The sequence below is a fragment of the Sinohyriopsis cumingii genome, chromosome 14 (genome assembly GCF_028554795.1).
Source record: "Sinohyriopsis cumingii isolate HCF-2022 chromosome 14, ASM2855479v2, whole genome shotgun sequence".
Taxonomy (NCBI): Eukaryota; Metazoa; Mollusca; class Bivalvia; order Unionida; family Unionidae; genus Sinohyriopsis; species Sinohyriopsis cumingii.
In genome coordinates this window covers 90,985,608-91,006,593 of record NC_142974.1, presented here as the reverse complement: position 1 = coordinate 91,006,593, position 20,986 = coordinate 90,985,608, and the positions used below count along the sequence as shown (strand labels likewise).

Genomic DNA, 20,986 nt, shown 5'->3' with positions numbered 1-20,986 from the left:
ATCAGCTTCATAAAGGTCAAAGGTCAAAGTGTAAAATATTTGCCTATTGTTTAATATGGAAGAAGCGAATTCACTTTCTCATCATTTATTTTTTTATTTCATTGCAAATAAATGAAAAGAAACATTTTCACCATATATTTCTGTCACTTATTGCAACAGTTTTAAATTTAAGTTGACTCTATTCCTATATTCTAAGTCTTCTAATTTCCCCATAATTAAGGTCACTACTCACACAAACATACCTCATGGCAAATTATGTAAGCAAGAGAAAACCGATCATAATTAGCTTATTTTCATGCTTAAATGCAATATGAATGTACCATTTTATTCAGAACATCATACATAATTATATGAAAATAAAAAAAAATAATTGCAAACATTTTTTTATTTTCTTTAAGGTGGCGCTATACAGTTTCGCATTTTGCATAGGGTTAGGAATTTAAAGAAAAAGAATGTCCCCGGCTTTCCTCACTGGTTATACTGGCTATTTAAAAAAGACCTTGTATATCTTAGGTATAATGCAAAGAACCTTTAATTCCCTTTATTTTGGTGTATGATTGATGGGTGTACTATGGGTTATAGAGTATACAGCTTGGCCTTACTTCAAATGTCCACCTTTCAAAAGAGTGCTAGCTCTACTTGGTCATTTTCACTTCCTGAACTTCAGAGGTCAATTGTATAAAAATGAGCCGATAACTTTTTTTACATTTTATATATTTGGTAATTCATTCATTGCACTTTCAGAAGCTGGTATTGTCTAGTCTGGCAAAATTCATTTTCCCTATTTTAATAGCTGCTATGTATAGTGTATTTTAGACTAATTCAGACTGATTTTTTAACACAAGGGAGCAGTCATTTTAGTTAGCAGTGTGCTTAAATCATGTAAAATTTCCAAAAGTACAATATCCAAAAGAAATATCATCCACATTACATTAATGTAGCATAGAGGTATGCAAACATTCTCTCCACTGTGCATGTTTTAAATGCGAACTACTTCACCTTACATACGTCACTCTCTCAAAAGTACATATTATCTGGTGAGCGCCACCTTAGGTAATGATGAATGTAGTCCCAGTTCGTTTAGTCTAGATCACAATGTAGTGTGGAGAGCGAAGGAGTGATCATTTAAAGCAATTAATGAGGGTCCATCATAGCATAAACGTGTTGACTGGCGAGTATCACATGATGGCGGTTAGTTCAAACACAGTGGAGCAAGACAGCTGAGAAAAAGTCTAATTGTTCTCATTTCCAAAACAAAGAAATAAAGAAACACATACGAATTGAACAGCCAATACATAATGAACACAAGAACGTAGATGAAGACAGGCAACAAGCACAAATATCATGAAAACGGCACTAAAAAACGGAACAGCTGCTTCAAGCCGGTTAAGTGATAGCGGCCATCTTGTTAATTACAACACTCAGCCTGACTTATGTGTCTTTGGAAAACGTATGGCTCTCGTGTTTAGCCGTATTTTCTTTCCAATGAAACTTTACCTCGTCAAGAATTACCCACATGCTCAACTTAGATTCCAAACTGGTTTTTACGCCAATGTCTGAGAATGCGGCGTGAATCATATCCTTTAATAAAGATTTGTTTTACAAGATACGGTTGTTGTTTTACAATGATACAGCGGTTGTTTTACATTGATATAGCTGTTGTTTAACAATGATGGGAGCGATTTCATACTAAAGTAAATTCGGTAGAAGGAGAGCAACTTTCGTAAATTAGATATTATATAGACAGAATTTGAATTGTGTCAAATCTATTATTTGTTTTGGAGTAAAGGAGTCTGCGACATGCCACGGTTGTATGTATAGGTAGGCAACGGAATAATGGTCCACTTGTGTGCAGACGGACGATGTGTAAAGGTAGACAACGGTATTACGGCCAGCTTGTGTATAAACAGACAATGTGTAAAGGTAGACAACGGTATTACGGCCAACTTGTGTATAAACAGACGATGTGTAAAGGTCGACAAAGGTATTATGTCCCACTTGTGTGTACACAGAGGAGTTCACGTGAACAAGGATAGTAGACATGGGTTGGTTATAGTCAATACATAAACAAAACTACATATGTGTTTTCTTCCAAACATGTGGAAAGAACAAGTTTGATATAATGATTGAATGTCAAGGCCGTCAAGCCGAGACTATGTTATTACGCCGCATCGAACGAGTTCTTTCCCCCGACTGGGAACAAAACACTTATGTGGTTTTGTATTTATTACATACCTCGTTTTTATGTACATATTTCTTTTTTAAAAAATGTAACGTAGACTTAAAACAAAATTCATTAGGCATTTGACGTTTTATGAAGGATAGTGTACCATCATCATGTACAGTCATTTAACTGTGGCCAAGCCTGTTGTTTGTGTTTCAAATCTGGCTTTACTCTTTAGCTTTGAATTTTTAAAAATGTTGTATGTGACATATGAATGGATTTAATCTGCAGTCATATACAAGTGAATTTTTTCCTTACTTCTCAAATGGAACATGTTTTGGATTAGTAAGTTGTCCCTTTTCCTTACACTCTATTTACTGAATATACATTCTACTTCCAAGCAAATTTTATAGACTGACATTAATTAAATACATTAAAGTTTATACAGAATGCTGATTCATCTGTAATACATTCAAACCCTCTATTTTATGTTTTTGTTTTCTACAAGACATTACTGATGAATTAACTTAACGTGATAATTTGAGAATAGAATTAAGAAATCAAAGATTCGGTCTCTTTCTTACATACGGGCTATATTTTTAACATTCATTTGGATATATTTTAACACGGAAATTTGAAACAATATTGCATTGTTGATCTGTTTATTTTCTACTTGTACAACGATATTAATTTCACATTTAAACATACATTGTTCACTAGTGATCTCGCTAACACTACTTACATAACTGATGTAGGAAAACTACTTCTAATTTAGGTCACAAACAAAAACAGCTGCTGCTCTTTGTGATATGTTTATGTTGCATCAGTTTTATTCTCACATTTACAAAACAAATTTGATTCCTCGATAATTTAAATAGACAAATTCCAAGTCTCTCCATTTAAACTTGCTCCTAAAAATATAATAGCAGATCATATTTTTGAAACACTGAAGCTTCAAAAGATATGTTTAGTATTTTAGATAATTTACATTGTGGAATCGCTATTAGGAATTAAACATGGGGTAAAGTTACGTCCATGTGCGGGGTATTTCTAATAATACCCTGAATCTTGATTGGATTTTATGAGTCTTTCTTACTTTGTCTGGATTTTTAAAAATTTCAATACAAAATGTTAGAAGCCTTGTACTCTCTGTGATATGCACCTAAACCGCTTGTCACTACTTAGGGTATTCTACTGTTATCCTAGGTGACAAAAGCGAACATTTTTTTAAAAAAATTATTTAACTGCATAACAGTAAATCATTCCCGCTATTTTATAGGTGGACTGTTATTTAATATTTTTATTTGCAAAAGTTGTTCCAGGTTATGTGTGCAATACGGAAAGTTTGGGTGTGCGACAAGGAATTACTGATTGAATTTATGTAATAAATACAGGTAAAATAAAAAAACCAAGTGACCAGGAAACCAAATGGCATGGCTAGCATTACACAGCATATCATGGGTTGCCACAGATGATTTGTAGTATGACACTAGTACACAGGTTGCGTAGTATGAGTACCATGAACAGGGTTGCTACATGTGCGTAGTATGACTAATAGACGGGAATGCTACATGTGCGTAGTATGATTACAATCGATAGGGTTGCTACATGTGAGTAGTATGACTACCATGGACGGGGTTGCTACATGTGCGTAGTATGATTACCATAGACAGGGTTGCTACATGTGCGTAGTATTACTACAATGGACAGAGTTGCTACATGTGCGTAGCATGATCACCATGGACAGGGTTGTTACATGATTGTAGTATGATTACCATAGATAGGGTTGCTACATGTGCGTGGTATGACTACATTGGACAGAGTTACTACATGTGCGTAGTATGATTACCATGGACATATTTGCTACATGTGCGTAGTATAATTACCATGGACGAGGTTGCTACATGGGCGCATTATGACTAATAGATGGGGTTGTTACATGTGCGTAGTATGACTATCACGGAAAGGGTGCTACATGTGCGTAATATGATAACCATGGACTGGGTTGCTACGTGGATGCAGTATAATTACCATGGAGGAGGTTGCTACGTGTGCGTAGTATGATTACCATGGATAGGGCTGCTACATGTGCGTAGTATGACTAACAGACGGGGATGCTACATGTGTGTAGTATGATTACCATCCACAGGGTTGCCACATGTGCGTAGTATGACTACCATGAACGGGGTTGCTACATGTGCGTAGTATGACTAATAGACGAGGTTGCTACATGTGCGTATTATGATTACCATCGATAGGGTTGCTAGATGTGCATAGTACGATTACCATGGACAGGGTTGTACCATGTGCGTAGTATGACTACCATGATCGGGGTTGCTACAGGTTTGTTGCATAATTACCATGGATAATTTTGCTATAGATGTGTAGATGCTTACCATATATACAGTTGCAATAGTTGTGTAATATTACTAGCATTAAAAGGTTGTTACAGGTGTGTAGTATGGCGAGTAAGCACCATTAATTTCAAGTGGAATGATGAAACCCATCAAGCATTAACCGTCTGCTTAGTGACTAACATGAAGGTGAGTCGTTGTCAACTTTTGTTTTTTTTTCACAATTCTTGCCCAATCTCAGCTAATCTGTCCCTTTAGCCATCTATCTATCTACATACCTACCTATCATGAACATTTTAATTATTTTATATTTCAGATACATACTTCCAAAAACTTTCTTCAGCCAGAATTGCTCAAGACTAGACAAGGCCATGTTTACACCCCATGCTTCAAGAGAATAATTTTTGAGATATCGAGTATCTGTGATCAATTACAGGGTTTTGAATTTTTATATTCGGGATGAACTACGTGCAAAGGTTAATCTGCTGTGTACATTCCTTTTGGTTGTCCTGGATGGTGATTTTCTGGTGTGCATCTCTTATCGTGCTAGGTAATGTAGTCACATTCCACTTTCAATTTTCAATTTTTCAAACTCTTTTCACGTTAAGCATGGTCGGGTTATCGTATTGAAGACTAAAATCATCACGCACCATACCGACCATTTTTGACGTCGATTATTTCGTCAGCAAGCTGAAATGACACCGAGAAGGAGGAACTAAGAATGCTAAGATGTCGAATGAAAGAGTCGGCCTATCGCCAGTCATTTTGTCACTCAGCAATGACCGTAACCCGGACCTCACTCTCGACGGGGTCGGCTCTTTTTGGCCTGGTAGGGAAAACAATGAACTGTAATATTTAACTGAAAAGACAGAATTGTCCGATCTTTTGCTCTTTTTTAAAATTTGTTATACCATTTACTTATGGTAGCTGCAAATTAAAATCAGATTTCCAGTCTGGCCTTTATTTCCGTGAAGGTAACCCAATGCGTTTCTCTTCTTATAGGAATGTGCACATACATAAAAATCATGCTCCGAGGGACTGCTGACGAAGGAATTCCTACCAGGGACTCCTAGGTTACTTTGTCATACAAGAAGTTTATTTTGTACGCCATTCACATGTGTCACGTTAGTCAATGACCCCTGTCAGAAATTATGACGATAACGTGAAACTTTACATGTACAATGGTCAATAGTTCATTGATGGTGATCATTTAGTAATCAAATTAGCAATTATGGAAAAGGTAGATCCCGTTTTATGCTGGGCCAGACTCCTTACGCCTCCAAATGTTGGTAGCGGTAAGAGAGAATTTTTGTCGATACGAAATGAATCCCTTTAACGGCTATAGCGTCAGAAATCGTAAAGAGTAATGATACAAATGCTTACGATAATAACAAAGAATGTATACAAGACCTACTACCCATAGTACATTTGAACTATAGCGTTTTTTACAGTAAGGAATTCAGAATCATGTTTAGTTTTATGTACTTAGCTATAATATTGAGTGACTTCCACAGTTTAGATTTAGGTACTTAGCCATAATATTGAGTGACTTTCACAGTTTAGATTTAGGTACTTAGCCATAATATTGAGTGACTTTCACGGTTTAGTCTTAGGTACTTAGCTGTAATAGTGAGTGACTTTCACGGTTTAGTTTAACGTACTTAGCTATAATACTGAGTGATTTTCACAGTTTCATTGCATCAGTACTTTTTTCGTACATCGAATCATACAGTGCAAGCAAGAAAACAATATTCATTGAAAATGTACAAAGTTACATATATATATATATATATATATATATATATATATATATATATATATATATATATATATATATATATATACTTATTTTGTGCTTACTGTAAAGTGAAACTATTAAATACCCCTACATACCTTTTCTGAATGCAGCACAGGGAAATAATGTTTTGGAGGCAAGATCATTGGATCGATATGGCGTATATGGTGGAAGTTCGAACAGAAAAGCACGTGACATTAGAACAAATCAGGATAGACTGGGTAGAGGCCCTATAGCTTATCCGAGTTTCCTTTCCAGTAACATTATTGAAGGTGGAACAAATCAAGACGGATACTATCTTCCTCCCGACACCTCTAAGTGTCCCAAGGTCAATTATGAGTGTCACCCCAGCTGCAGGAAAAAGGACTCTGCAGGATGCAACATATGTGATTGCGGAACGTCGCAAGGTAAAATGGAGTGATAAGAATGTGTGTGTGTGTTTAACGTAGCTTTAACAATTTGATTCATGCCGCTACGATGTCTGCAGTGTGGCAGTTTATAGTGATGTCTAGCACTGGGACATCAAACCGCAGACATGTAACATGATGTCCCACCCAGTCACATTACCCTGACACCTGGCCGATCAGTCCTAACACTAACCTCTTAATGCTGAGCGTCAAGCGAAGCAGCTGTAAATACCATTTTTATAATTCTTTGGTATGACTCGGGTTAAAACCCTCGATCTCACATTTCAGAATAGCAAATCAATTATGGAAACCCAACGATCACAGAAACAACGCCATGAACACCACTACTACCACCAGTAATAATAATTACTGGATAACTAAATTGTAATATCACAATATCAATAATGATGATGATAATTATCAACATTATCATTGTCAATATTAGCCTTATCATCATCATCCACGTTGGAAATAGTCTGTGACTGATCATACTGCATCAAGAAAAGCAGTACCGAAAAAGCACAGTTGATTGCAGCATAATTTCTAAGGGCATAAAGGTCCTTATTCAGTCAACATGCAGTAAATCCCTATTGCCGAAAAAGGAGAAGCAGGAACAAAGACGAATATATTCCTTGACTACAGTGAACATTAAAATGCTTAATAATTTTACTCAGTGCCATACAGAGTCCTTACAAAAGTCTGCATATCTTATTAAAGAACTAGATGGTGGAAACAGGCTGTTAAGGACCATACGTTGAGTGTGAGTAAAAAAAATGTCAACGACTATACCTTGAGTGCGAGTAAAAGAAAGGTCAATGACTGAACGTTGAGTGTGAGTAAAAGAAAGGTCAGGGATTACACATTGAGTGTGAGTAAACGACAGACCAAGGATTATACATTGTGTGTTAAGTAAAGAAAGGTCAAGGACTATACGCTGAGTGTGAGTAAAAGAATGGTCAAGGATTATACATTGAGTGTAAGTAAAAGAAAGGTCAAGGACTATACGCTGAGTGTGAGTAAAAGAATGGTCAAGGATTTTATACAATTAGTGTAAGTAAAGAAAAGTCAAGGACTATTCGCTGATGGAGAGTAAAAGAAAGGCCAAGGACAATATATTGAGTGTAAGCAAAGAAAGGTCAAGGACTATACGTTGAGTGTAAGTAAAAGACATATTATACAAGGGTTCGTTTAGATTTTTACAAGGGAGACTTCTGCATAAAACAATATAAAGAACAACATTTACAAAGGATTAATACCAGTATGTGTGAAGAATCTATAGGCAAGATAGTCTTGTAACATTAAACACCTTACAGGAGATTTGACCTCTCACAATTAAAAGGACTATAAATCTAGAAATAATTGGCGTGGCTTGAAAAGAACTATTGTTGATGTTGTGTATTGTAACGTCTCTATTAAAATATATACAGTTGAACAATAAATCTTAAAAATTTAAAATGACACTAGGAAGAAGGATGGAAGGAAACAAAAAAATTCCAAAATTTGATTCTTTAAACAAGGGGATATAAGATGGTTTGTCATTACAAATATCCTCAGTTTCTCCTAAATGACTTTGTTTTTTTTTTTAACAAAACGTAATTTTGTATGGTCAAAAATGTCACACCGCTAACATGTGATATTCATATTGGTACGTACAATGTAGTGAATAATCGAGAGGGATTGCATAATAGTACGATGAACGTCGTTTATCATTAGAAGATATTTTTTTTTAAATCCTTGAGACTTTTCCCAAAGCAATATTTGGGGTTATGGTGACACCGTGTTTTAACTGAAAATGATCTCACACGAGACATATTCCATGGTATGAGTCAGTGTCACTTTCAAAAATATTCCAAATTAGGACGCGGCATCCCATTTATGTTAACACAACAAACTGTCGGCAATGTTGGTAACAATAATTGAAAGAGTATTTAATAAAAGTGACCGCTCCGGAGACCTAGTGGTTAGAGCGTCCGTCTCGGAAGCGGGAGGTTGAAGGTTCGATCCCCGGCCGTGTCATACCAAAGACTTACAAAAATGGCACTAACAGCTGCCTCGCTTGGCGCTCAGCTTTAAGAAGTTAGTGTTAGGACTGGTCGGCCTGGTGTCAGGATAATGTGACTGGGTGGGACATCATGCTACATGTCTGCCCCAGTGCTAGACATCACTATAAACTGCCACACTGCAGAGATCGTAGCGATATGACTGAAAAATTGTTAAAGCTACGTTAAAAATCCTAATCACACACACACACACACACACACACACACTTAATAAAAGCTGTTTACAGGTTTTAGGCAAAGGTAAATGAGCCTAATAAGTAGGTAACAGTAACCCAGATTGGCAGTGCAATACAGTTTAATTATGTATATATCCTTAATGCATCGTTGGCTGCGGTGGTTTTGCTGGAGTAAGAGTCCGCATAAGATACAAATTTAAGCATATTTAAAACAAGTACGGCAGCGCCTGCGTGTCCGGTCCACGATCAAGGCAAGGCTATTTAAAACAAGTACGCCAGTGATGCATGTTGAGCCTACGATCAAAGCATTGCTTTTACACATGTCATATCGACCCCAGCATGCCACAAAATGAATTGTCTCAACTTCATTATGAATTCATCCCAAGTATGAATAAAATCCATTAAGTAGTTTACGAAGCTGTAACCGAAACCAAAACACAAATTTTCGATGACTGTGGCCTTCATCAAAACGTCATTCATGCAACGAAAGGATCAAAATTTATTAAGTGGTTTAAGATATATATGCAAAGGAAATACTAGAACCAAACGCATGAAATATCAAAAATGAAAATGACTGTCATGTCTCTCTTCCAACTCAAGTGGGCTTGACAATAACGTGGATAACAGATTACATAGATTTGCTTTAGTTGTTTGATACATCTTCATCCCCACATGCACTTCAAAAGCAAATATGGTGTGAACAAATTGCAATCATGTATAAAATAAAAACCACGCTATAAGTTCAAAGCAATGCTCAAGTAACGACGGAAAGGATGGTACCGGTGCATGCATGCTCTTTGACACTGTTGTAATTTGTCCTGTCTTAAAGGTTCCTCCCACGTTTCATCTTACCAATCCAGTGGCTCAAAAGATAGCGCATCTTCTAGGTACTGTTTTGCCATGGTGATATGCATGCTCAGCTGTAAGGATGGGTACACCCTTGGGGAACGTGACAGCGAGGAAGGATGTCAAACATGCCATTGTATGAAGACAAATTCTGCCGCCTCTCACTCACGTAAGTCCTACTTCTCGTGGTATTTGAATGCACATAATTAATAAATGTAAAACAATGTATATAATAGAAAACGTTTTATTTTTTAACTTTATTTCTCCACGATAATATCTTTCCTAATCAAATTAGCAATGTTTAAACTAAATAATTTTTGGGTAAAAACAAAACAGCTCTCTCACCGCATACAGATCTACGTCACTAACCTTATTTCCATAGACCATAATATTCATGATTTCTTTTTACAACCTTAGGAACAGAACTCGTGTTGGATACTATACCATGATTCGCGTCAATCTTTGATACAGCCTCTGTGAGATAAAATCACTATGCTATGCAATGACCTAATGAGATGAAATCTCTATGCTATGCAATGACCTAATGAGATGAAATCTCTATGCTATACAATGACCTAATGAGATGAAATCTCTATGATATGCAGTGACCTAATGAGATGAAATCACCATGCTGTGCAATGACCTAATGAGATGAAATCACTTTGCTATGCAATGACCTAATGAGTTAAATGTGCGTAAGGTCGTTGTCATAATGCAACATTCAGGTTGCCTCTTACAACAAGGACTGGGATGGCTTTTATATATTCTATATTTTTACATCAAGTTTCAAAAAGATGTATTTCTGCTGATAATTATGTTTAAGAAGATGATGTATACTATAATTCCAGTTCTTATGAACTGACCGAGTTTTTCGCAATGTGATTGGATATAAACGGTCTGGATTTGTGTATGTATCGGTCAGTTCATGGGACCGCTTTTGGTCCCCAAGCATTCTCCATGTCATTTTAGGTAAATCTTTGTCTATACCAACGCCATACATCATAATAACAACAACCCCGTCCCTGACTCCACCTCCCGTAAGCAACTCCAGACTAAAATCGCCAATTGGATGTTCAAACAATGTAATCTCACAGTCCTACCATGATGTCCCACCCAGTGATATTATCCTGACACCTAGCCGACCAGTCCTAAACACTAACCTCTTAATGTTGAGCGCCTAGCGAGGCAGCTGTAAGTACCATTTTTATGTATTTGGTATGACTCGGCTGGGGTTCCAACCCACGACCTCTCGCATCCGAGGCGGATGCTCTAACTACTTGACCACCGGAGCGGTCCTCTAGCCTCTCGTACCATACAAGCGACTGAGACCATTGACTAATGAAGATGGTGCTATGTATTCTGACGCAGTGAAGAAGCTAATGAAAGAATAATAGGATCCATCATACGCATTGGTGTATTAGGAAAATTCCACCCGAAGATCAAAATGTTGCGTCAGACGCAAGGCTGTGTCGAGTGTCTAATGCAAAAGTTCTTATCCCACAGTGACTCAAAAGACTGATGCTTCAATGAAGCATATTGATGGATTTTTTGTCACATTTCTGTACAAAATAATGGGCAAAGTTCAAATGTCGTCATGTAAAATATATTGCTGTAAGTTTCAAATATCAGAACAACCTTTGAAAATCTCCTTAACCTAAGACAGGATGTAAAAAGTTATGTTTACACTGAAAAATTCCTTATAAACATTCCATGATGTTGAGACAGATTTTAGCTTTCAAAGAACAGTGGTTGAAATTGCAATGGTAATGTTAGTACATAGTCTGAAATTTGCCCTGCAGATAGCTTGAGAAATGATACGAATGTAAATAAGGCAAAATATAAAGTTCGATTCTATCCATAAGTTTAATCGAGACAGACAAAAATAATGAGATAGTCCTCGATTCAGCTTTGATCTAGAATATATTTACCTTCCAAAAACCGCTTCGGTGGCCAAGTGGTTAGAGCATCCGCCTCGGAAGCGGGAGGTCATGAGTTCGATCCCCGGCCGAGTCATACAAAAAACTTACAAACATGGTACTAACAGTTGCCTCGCTTGGCGCTCAGCATTAAGAGGTTAGTGTTAGGACTGGTTGGCCTGGTGTCAGGATAATGTAACTGGGTGGGATATCATGCTACATGTCTGCGTCATGATGCCCCAGTGCTACACATCACTATAAACTGTCACACTGCAGACATCGTTGTTGTTGTTTTTGTTGTTGTAGGGTTTAACGCCATTTTTCAGCACACGAAAGGCTATACATGGCGGCCAGTATTAATGGTGGAGGAAGAACCCGGGAAAACCCCAGAAAGAACCACCGACCCACGAGAAGCTACTGGCAAGCTTTCTCACATACTGCAGACATCGTAGCGATATGACTGATTTTTTTTTTAAAGCTACGTTAAAAGTCCTAATCACACACACACACACACACACACACACACACACACACACACCCCTTCCAAAAACAATAAAGAGAAGCTTTCTCTTTTCGAAATGGACTAAACAAGCCGTATGGAGGCTTGGTCGATCAATGCCAAATGGCCTGTTTGTGGAACACTTCAACAAGCCGTAGTGAGTCCAGGTCGATCAATGCCAAATGGCCTGTTTGTGGAACACTTCAACAAGCCGTATGGAGTCCAGGTCGATCAGTGCCAAATGATCTGTTTGTGGAACACTTCAACAAGCTGTATGGAGTCCAGGTCGATCAGTGCCAAATGGCCTGTTTGCGGAACACTTCAACAAGCTGTAGTGAGTCCAGGTCGATCAATGCCAAATGGCCTGTTTGTGGAACACTTCAACAAGCCGTATGGAGTCCAGGTCGATCAGTGCCAAATGACCTGTTTGTGGAACACTTCAACAAGCCGTATGGAGTCCAGGTCGATCAGTGCCAAATGGCCTGTTTGTGGAACACTTCAACAAGCCGTATGGAGTCCAGGTCGATCAGTGCTAAATTGCCTGTTTGTGGAACACTTCAACAAGCCGTATGGAGTCCAGGTCGATCAGTGCCAAATGGCCTGTTTGTGGAACACTTCAACAAGCCGTATGGAGTCCAGGTCGATCAATGCCAAATGGCCTGTTTGTGGAACACTTAACTTCAACCGCTGCACGTTTAAGTACATAACTATTTTTCAGCTATGCTTATCTTGATTACTGTGAAAACAATATTCAAGTGCTTATTAAAAATGGAAATTGTCTGCTACTTCGTGTACACTATGCTCACAGTAGAATGTCAAAAAAACGTTGTTGTTGTTGTTGTTGTAGGGTTTAACACCATTTTTCAGCACACGATAGGCTATACATGGCGGCCAGTGTTAATGGTGGAGGAAAGAACCCGGGAAAAACCCCGGAAAGAACCACCGACCCACGAAAAGCTACTGGCAAGCTATCTGACATACCCACGTTAGCTGAATCCGAGACTCGAACCCACGCAGACAGAGGCGAGATGGCAGTGATCCGTAACGGAGAGCGCTTTAGACCACCCGGCCACTCGGGGCCCCCTCAAAAGATCGTAAAAGTCATGATAAAGGTCACATGATATGCAGGATGATAACTGGAAATCACGATCATACACATATAAGAAAGAAGGAAAAATACGATCTACTTACAATCGAATGCTTTGTTGATGAAATCCGCTAAAATGATGACGGGAAGAAAATTAGAATTATAAGGATTAAATAATCACTATTGGATGTTTATTGAAGTGTAAAATGTACCTTAATCACTCACAAGGTTAACGTTCGGACTTTATTTCCATTCGGAGTGATTGGGTAAAATTGAAACATCGATAAATACCCAACAATGATCATTTAATCATGTAAAAAATAGAAAGAATTTAAATTATCAATTTCATTCTATCCAGCGGCTGCAAATTGACCGTTATGTTCTGAGGTACAGTCGTCAGACTGGTTCTCTGTCAATATCTCGCTACATAGTACAGTGGTTTATTGCTACCAGATAAGGTGCGTAGTATATTAAATTGGGAAGGGCATTTTGACGAATGTGTACCTGAAACCCATGTGATAAGCACACTAGACTAATTAAATTACTGTCTCGCGTGCTATTCGACAGGGCATGCGGGTTTTATGTTACATTACTTTCAGTTGACTTCATTTATTATTAGATGTGTACTTTTGGATCACACAAAAAGACTTCCATGCGCATGTCCATTCGATGTCATTAAACGTTGCGTTAAGAATTTTTTTTTATATAAGAAAGTTTCATATGGTATGATTCTTAATGGAATTAAGTTAACTTGATCTGCTTTGAGGAAATTGTTAAACGTCATGAATTTGCATACATCATCAGTAGACGAGTATTGGAGAAAACGATAACACTAACTTGGTAGCCTGTAAGTTCAAGTGACTCTGAAACATGAATCGCTCTGCAAATTTCTCTAATACACGGCATTTTGTAAGTTCTCATATTGCGCAAAAATAATAGAATCGTCCAAACTTTTCCAAATGATTAGAACGTATCCATGCCTGCATATATGCAGATCAAAAAAAATTTGAATGGAGACATATATGGGTGTCTCTGGACATAAAAAAATCCAGCTGAGAAACAAAACCGAGACTCATTAAATCTAACTTTAAGTCTAATATGCAGGCATAAATCAGGAGAGGGCTGCTTGAATACATTTTCGACGGCCCAAGGGTCGTATCAACTTTGTTATCTCTCATGTCACCTTATGACGCGAATCATTTTGCGGCACAGAGGATACAGCTTGCGGCACACAGGATATGGCTTAGCGGGTCGCGTACGTGAGACCCCTGATGTACAAACTAGTTCAATTATTCAAAAATGAAGAGTTAAAAACTTCTAAATACCTTGATAAGTATGTGTATAATGAATTCCATCTTAGATTATCATCTCTCTCTCTCTCTCTCTCTCTCTCACTCTCTCTCTCTAGTCCTCTCTCTCTGAGGAGGAGGATGATTTATGTTCACTCAGGTTTTTATCGACATTATTTATTCATTTATTTATGTAACAGTGCATTGAATAGGAATTGTTATTTATATATTGACTATTTTCTAATTTGCACAAATCAATCAAGTTCTATCATGTTCTACTTCCTGTAGAGAGTAACGGAAATGTCAATGAGCATACTGGAGATGGTCAAGACACAGGATCTGGGAGTAATTATGGATCCTTTGATGGCGACAATGGCGGGATGACGTCTGGATCAGCGACTGGTAGTGGTGGTGACGGAGGTTATTCCGACGGATCAGGAGAAGGAAGCAGCTTTGGTAGCGGACATTCGTCTGCAGCCGGATTCGACAAAGGAACGGGAGGTTCGGGTTTCGACGGAGGTGGTTCGTCAAATCCAGCCGGATTTGGGGGAATTCAAGGAGGAGGTTTTGGAGGGTCGGCCAACGGTGGAGGTAAATTGCTTTTAAATTATATTGCGTAACCTTCGTAGTATAGGTTGTTTATACTCTAATTTGAGACTGCTTTTAAGCTGCATTCATAAGATATTTACATGCCACGATTTTGTGGTCTCCCAGATAAGATAAATGAATAATAGTTTGCACAAATGTGCAACACATTATATGAAACAACAAAATATAAGGAGGTTCTGCACGGTCCAACAGACGAGCAAACATGTAAATAGGCTACGGTGATTTGCAATGGGTTTTTCATCACAATGATTACAAGCTGTCAAAAAGCCTGACATTACAACTAACACAGAGTCGACGTATCAATAACGAAACGTAGAGCATTCACGTTTCCAGTGTTGCTGTTAAACTATTTGTGCCGTACCAAAAGTTAAAATGTGGTCATAGCATTAATTGTGTGAGGAATTATCGTGCAAAAATAAATTTAGATTTGAGCGACCTTAAGTTGTGATATGTTGTCCATTTGACACAGCATACAAGTCACAAAATAATCCATGAAGCCAATATTTGTGTGGTATCCAAGCGGAGGTACTGTAATGTGATAATACCGACAAGAGATGTATTTTTCTTTATTTTGTTGAGTCATTATTCATAAGTATGTTTCAGAAACTTTTATATCATATCATTGTTGATCCACTCGATCGACTAGCTACAAAAAAAGACTTGAATAAAAACTGTTCTCTGGTGCATGCATGTCTACGCATTAACATGCACAATAATCATTAAACATGATAGGGCAGTCTGTCACAAAATACAATGTATATTCATTAACGAAGACAGTTTACTGTTGACTTCAGAAGCATAAAGCTACTTCATCTACACAGCTTTCATGGGCGTAAACTCAAATATGACTTAAGTCAGTATAGCATGAAATATCTTTATTTTATTATCACGTTCATTAAACCACAGTTTAAACCATTGCCTCTTGTGATTCTGTTCTCTGACCATTTAAGCCGCACGATTGTAGGGTTATTTATAGCATGATATATTATTATATATAGTAAACGGAGATCGATGCCAATCTGCATATGTCAGCGGGTGTTTCATGCCAATCTACTCCTGTCGGTGGGAGTTTGATGCCAATCTAATTAATGTCGACAGGAATTTGATGCCAATCAATTTATGTCAGCAGGACTGTGTTGCCGATATATTTATGTAAACTGGAGTTTAACGCCAATCAGCTTCTCTCAACGAGAGTTTATTGCCAATCTACTGATGTAAACGGGAGCTTGATGTAAAGATACTTATGTCAACAGGAGTTTTAGACAATCTGCTTATGTCAGTAGGTGTTTGATGCCGATCTATTTACGTCAACAGGGGTTTAATCCCAATCTGCTTATGTAAACGGGAGTTTGATGCCGATCTACTTATGTAAGTAGGAATTTGATGCCAATCTACTTATGTAAGTTGGAGTTTGATGCCAATCTGCTATTGTCAACGGATTTTAATGCCGATCTACTTATGGAAACGGAAGTTTGATACCAATCTACTATTGTCAACGGGAGTTTGATGCCGATCTACTTATGTAAGTTGGAGTTTCATGCCAATCTACTTATGTCAGAAGCTGTTTAATGCCAGTATAATTATGTCAACGGAAGCATGATGCCAATCTACTTATGTCAGAAGATGTTTGATGCCAGTCTACTATTGTCAACGGGAGTTTGATGCCAATCAACTTATGCCAGCAGGTGTTTGATGCCAGTCTACTTATGTCAACGGGAGTTTGATGCCAATCTACTTACGAAAGTGGGAGTTGGATACCAATCCACTACTGGCAACGGGAGTTTGATATTGATCTACTTATGTAAACGGGAGTTCGATGCCAATGTACTTACGTAAGTGGGAGTTTGATGCCAATCTACTTATGTCAGCAGGTGTTTGATGTCAGCCTACTTATGTCAACGAGAGTTTGATGCCGATCTACTTATGTAAACGGGAGTTTGATGCAAATCTATTTATGTAAGTTGGAGTTTGATGCCAATCTAATATAGTCAACGGGAGTTCGATGCCAATGTACTTACGTAAGTGGGAGTTTGATACCAATCTACTATTGTCAACGGGAGTTTGATGTTGATCTACTTATGTAAACGGGAGTTTGATACCAATTTACTATTGTCAACGGGAGTTTGATGTTGATCTACTTATGTAAACGGGAGTTTGATGCCAATGTACTTACTTAAGTGGGAGTTTGATAACAAGCTAATATATTCAACGGGAGTTCGATGTCAATGTACTTACGTAAGTGGGAGTTTGATGCCAATCTACTATTGGCAACGGGAGTTTGATGCCGATCTACTTATGTAAAGGGGAGTTTGATGCCAATCTACTTATGTCAGCAGGTGTTTGATGTCAGTCTACTTATGCCAACGAGAGTTTGATGCCGATCTACTTATGTAAACGGGAGTTTGATGCAAATCTATTTATGTAAATTGGAGTTTGATGCCAATCTAATATAGTCAATGGGAGTTCGATGCCAATGTACTTACGTAAGTGGGAGTTTGATGCCAATCTACTATTGTGAACGGCAGTATGATGCCAATCTACTATTGTCAACGGGAGTTTGATGTTGATCTACTTATGTAAACGGGAGTTTGATGCCAATGTACTTACGTAAGTGGGATTTTGATAACAAGCTAATATATTCAACGGGAGTTCGATGTCAACGTACTTATATAAGTGGGAGTTTGATGCCAATCTATTTATGTCAGCAGGTGTTTGATGCCAGTATGCTTATGTCAACGGGAGTATGATGCCAATCTACTTATGTTAAAAAATGTTTGATGTCAGTCTACTTATGTCAACTGGAGTTTGATACCGATCTACTATAGTCAACGGGAGTTTGATGTCAATCTACTTAAGTGGGAGTTTGATATCAATCTACTTATGTCAGCAGGTGTTTGATGCCAATCTACTTATGTCAGCAGGTGTTTGATGCCACTCTACTTATGTCAATGGGAGTTTGATTGATGCCAATCTACTTACGTAAGTGGGAGTTTGATACCAATCTACTATTGTCAACGGGAGTTTGATGTTGATCTACTTATGTCAAAGATTGTTTGATGCCAATCTACTTACGAAAGTGGGAGTTTGATACCGATCTACTATAGTCAACGGGAGTTTAATGCCAATTTACTTACATAAGTGGGCGTTTCATACCAGTCTACTATTGTCAACGGGAGTTTGGTATCGATCTACTTATGTCAGCAGGTGTTTGATGCCAGTCTATTCCTGTTAACGGGAGTTTGATGCCGATGTACTTCTGTCAACGGGAGATTGATGCCAATCTGCTTATGCAAACTGGAGTTGGATGCCAATCTACTGATGTAAAATGGGAGAAATGGGGTTTAAGAAAGGAGAAATTAAACAAAAGTTGGTGTTGGACAAACGGACGGATGGGCATTGTGACCTCTACATCTCGCCATTTGCAACTTTCATTGCAAACAAGATACGAACGCTTATCTTCCTTTATGAAATTAGTTATCTCTCTTAAGATGTACTTTTCATACTGTCTTTGTCAAAATCAATATTTTCTTGTTTTTCCTTTTGCTTTCAGTTGTGAAAACCTCCTTGACTTTAGAATATTGTATATGTTTGATGTTGTAAAAGTGGGAAATTTCTTACACAATACAAACTTTTCACTTTGAAAGATTGTAATGGCTGGAGTACTCAAGTATTGTATAATAATGACTAGGTATGAACCCCATGTTTCCTGGAGGTGGCATGGGATCCGGAGCAGGCTCCAGTTCTGGTGCTGGCTGCTCGGGTCCCTTCTGTCTAGGTCAAGGAGGAGGCATGGGAGCTGGTGCCGGAGGAGGAGGATCAGGAGGAGGGGGAGGAGGAGGTTGCACTGGTCCCTTCTGTATAGCTGGCGGGATGTCTGGCGGCGGGGGAGGAGGAGCAGGAGGTGGAGGTGGAGGAGGAATGACAGGTACATATTGTAAATTTGAACAGCTTATAACATGTAGTACGTGTGATCAAATTTACACATCCTAACATCACTGAGACAATAATGGAAATATCGAGACCAAAGTTTCTTATAAGCAAATGATTTAATTCACACAAGTATTTTTTATTGGAAGCCCTGTGCATGAATGAGACGGAACCACCTTTTATTCCATATATATATATATATATATATATATATATATATATATATATATATATATATATATATATATATATACTATCATACAGGTTAGAGAATGTTTAATTCGTACTTTACGGAAATTCGATCCCAGGTCCGCGGGTAAACGGCACCCATCGCCTTGCACTCACGAGCCCATATTCTCTCACGACTAAGCACACAAATGATGTTACTCAATCGGTGTTATATGCACTCTTGTGTAGCAGACACACTCGCATAATGAGTAGCACTTTCCGTTCTGTCTGGTGTATATTTTATACCTTGATTTCTTTCATAGGAATCCGAAATGACTGTGTAGATACATGATAATTAATTATTAGGTCGTCATGCGAGTGTGTCCACTGCACACGAGTACATATAACACCGATTGATTAACATCATTTTTTGGTGATGTGTGCTTAGTCGTGAGGGAATATGGGTTCGTGTGTGCAGGCAAGGCGATGGATGCCGTTTACCCGCGGACCAGTATGATAGCATTATTTGTATTAAAATATGAATTCTGCCAACTATTATCAAGCATTCTTCTATAGGGATCCAGGGATAGCACTTTCCGTTCTGTCTGGTGGATATTTATATTTCTCTCTGTCTCTGTCTATATATATATATATATATATATATATATATATATATATATATATATATATATATATATATATATATATATATAATGTTTAATTCATGTGATGAGTGAATACAGACTAACTTTAGTTGCCGTATTTGTCTTCTCATCACCATCAATATCGACATAAATAAACATTTTCACAGGTTTCATGGAAGAAGTCACGATTCTTTATTATCTATATTTAAGGAATGTCAAATATAATGTTTTCCAATGCATTCACTTTACAAAAGGAATCAGAAAAAATTAATAATGAGATGGGTTTTTGAGAGCTCTTGATATACGTAATATGATTCTTCATTCTGAAGAAAAAATATGAAGCACTATCCGGTATCTGACTAGTGTTGTTGTTATAATCTTGCCTCCATCTTTCAAAACATTTGTATATATGGATACATTGTCATGATAGCAAGTTACTGTTTCCTTTAATTTACTCTGACAAATGAAAGGACTGGTAGAGGGCGTGTTGACTTTGCAAAGATCCAAATGAGAGTATTGGTAAAAGGCGTGTTGACTTTGCAAAGATCCAAATTAATTTTGAACCTTTAAATAAACATGATTGTAATTGGGGGATTGAGAGTATTGCAGTAGTGGCCAGATTAATTTTTATTCCTTCCAGATATGGGGCAATTCATAAGCCAAAGAATGAAATAAATTTTGTTCTGTTAATAAAAATTTTCATACTTGGATATAGAAAGGACAGTATATGCAGGATAGGAGCAGAGAGGGTGAACAGACCACTTAGGGGAATGGTCACCCTTGTGTTTTACCAAAAAAAATAGTGACCACTCATAGAGGTCAATTACCACGTCTACGATTATTGTTTGTCCCAAACAGAATTGTAGACGAGCCCTCTCTGCTGCTCCTCTTCTGCTGATATTAATTAAATTATTATGTTATAATAAAATGATACATCCAGAATCTCATACTGCAAGAACAGCACGAGAACGATTAGAAACAATTAAAAAATTTCTTCCTGTCAGAGACTCATTCAGAAAAAATCTGCAAGCGCGGCAAGAAGCAA

At 37.7% G+C, this 20,986-nt stretch overlaps 1 protein-coding gene across 1 annotated transcript; it reads left to right on the top strand.

Annotated features, from left to right (window-relative positions):
- Positions 1–4,854: 4,854 nt before the first annotated feature.
- On the top strand, positions 4,855–20,616 carry LOC149784370 (uncharacterized). The gene is made up of 6 exons (XM_089932982.1): positions 4,855–5,068; positions 6,427–6,720; positions 9,786–9,971; positions 14,882–15,184; positions 18,891–19,127; positions 20,582–20,616. The coding sequence occupies exons 1-6, from the start codon at positions 4,978–4,980 to the stop codon at positions 20,614–20,616; spliced, it is 1,146 nt and encodes a 381-aa protein (XP_089789108.1). The 5' UTR covers positions 4,855–4,977.
- The last annotated feature ends 370 nt before the right edge of the window (positions 20,617–20,986 follow it).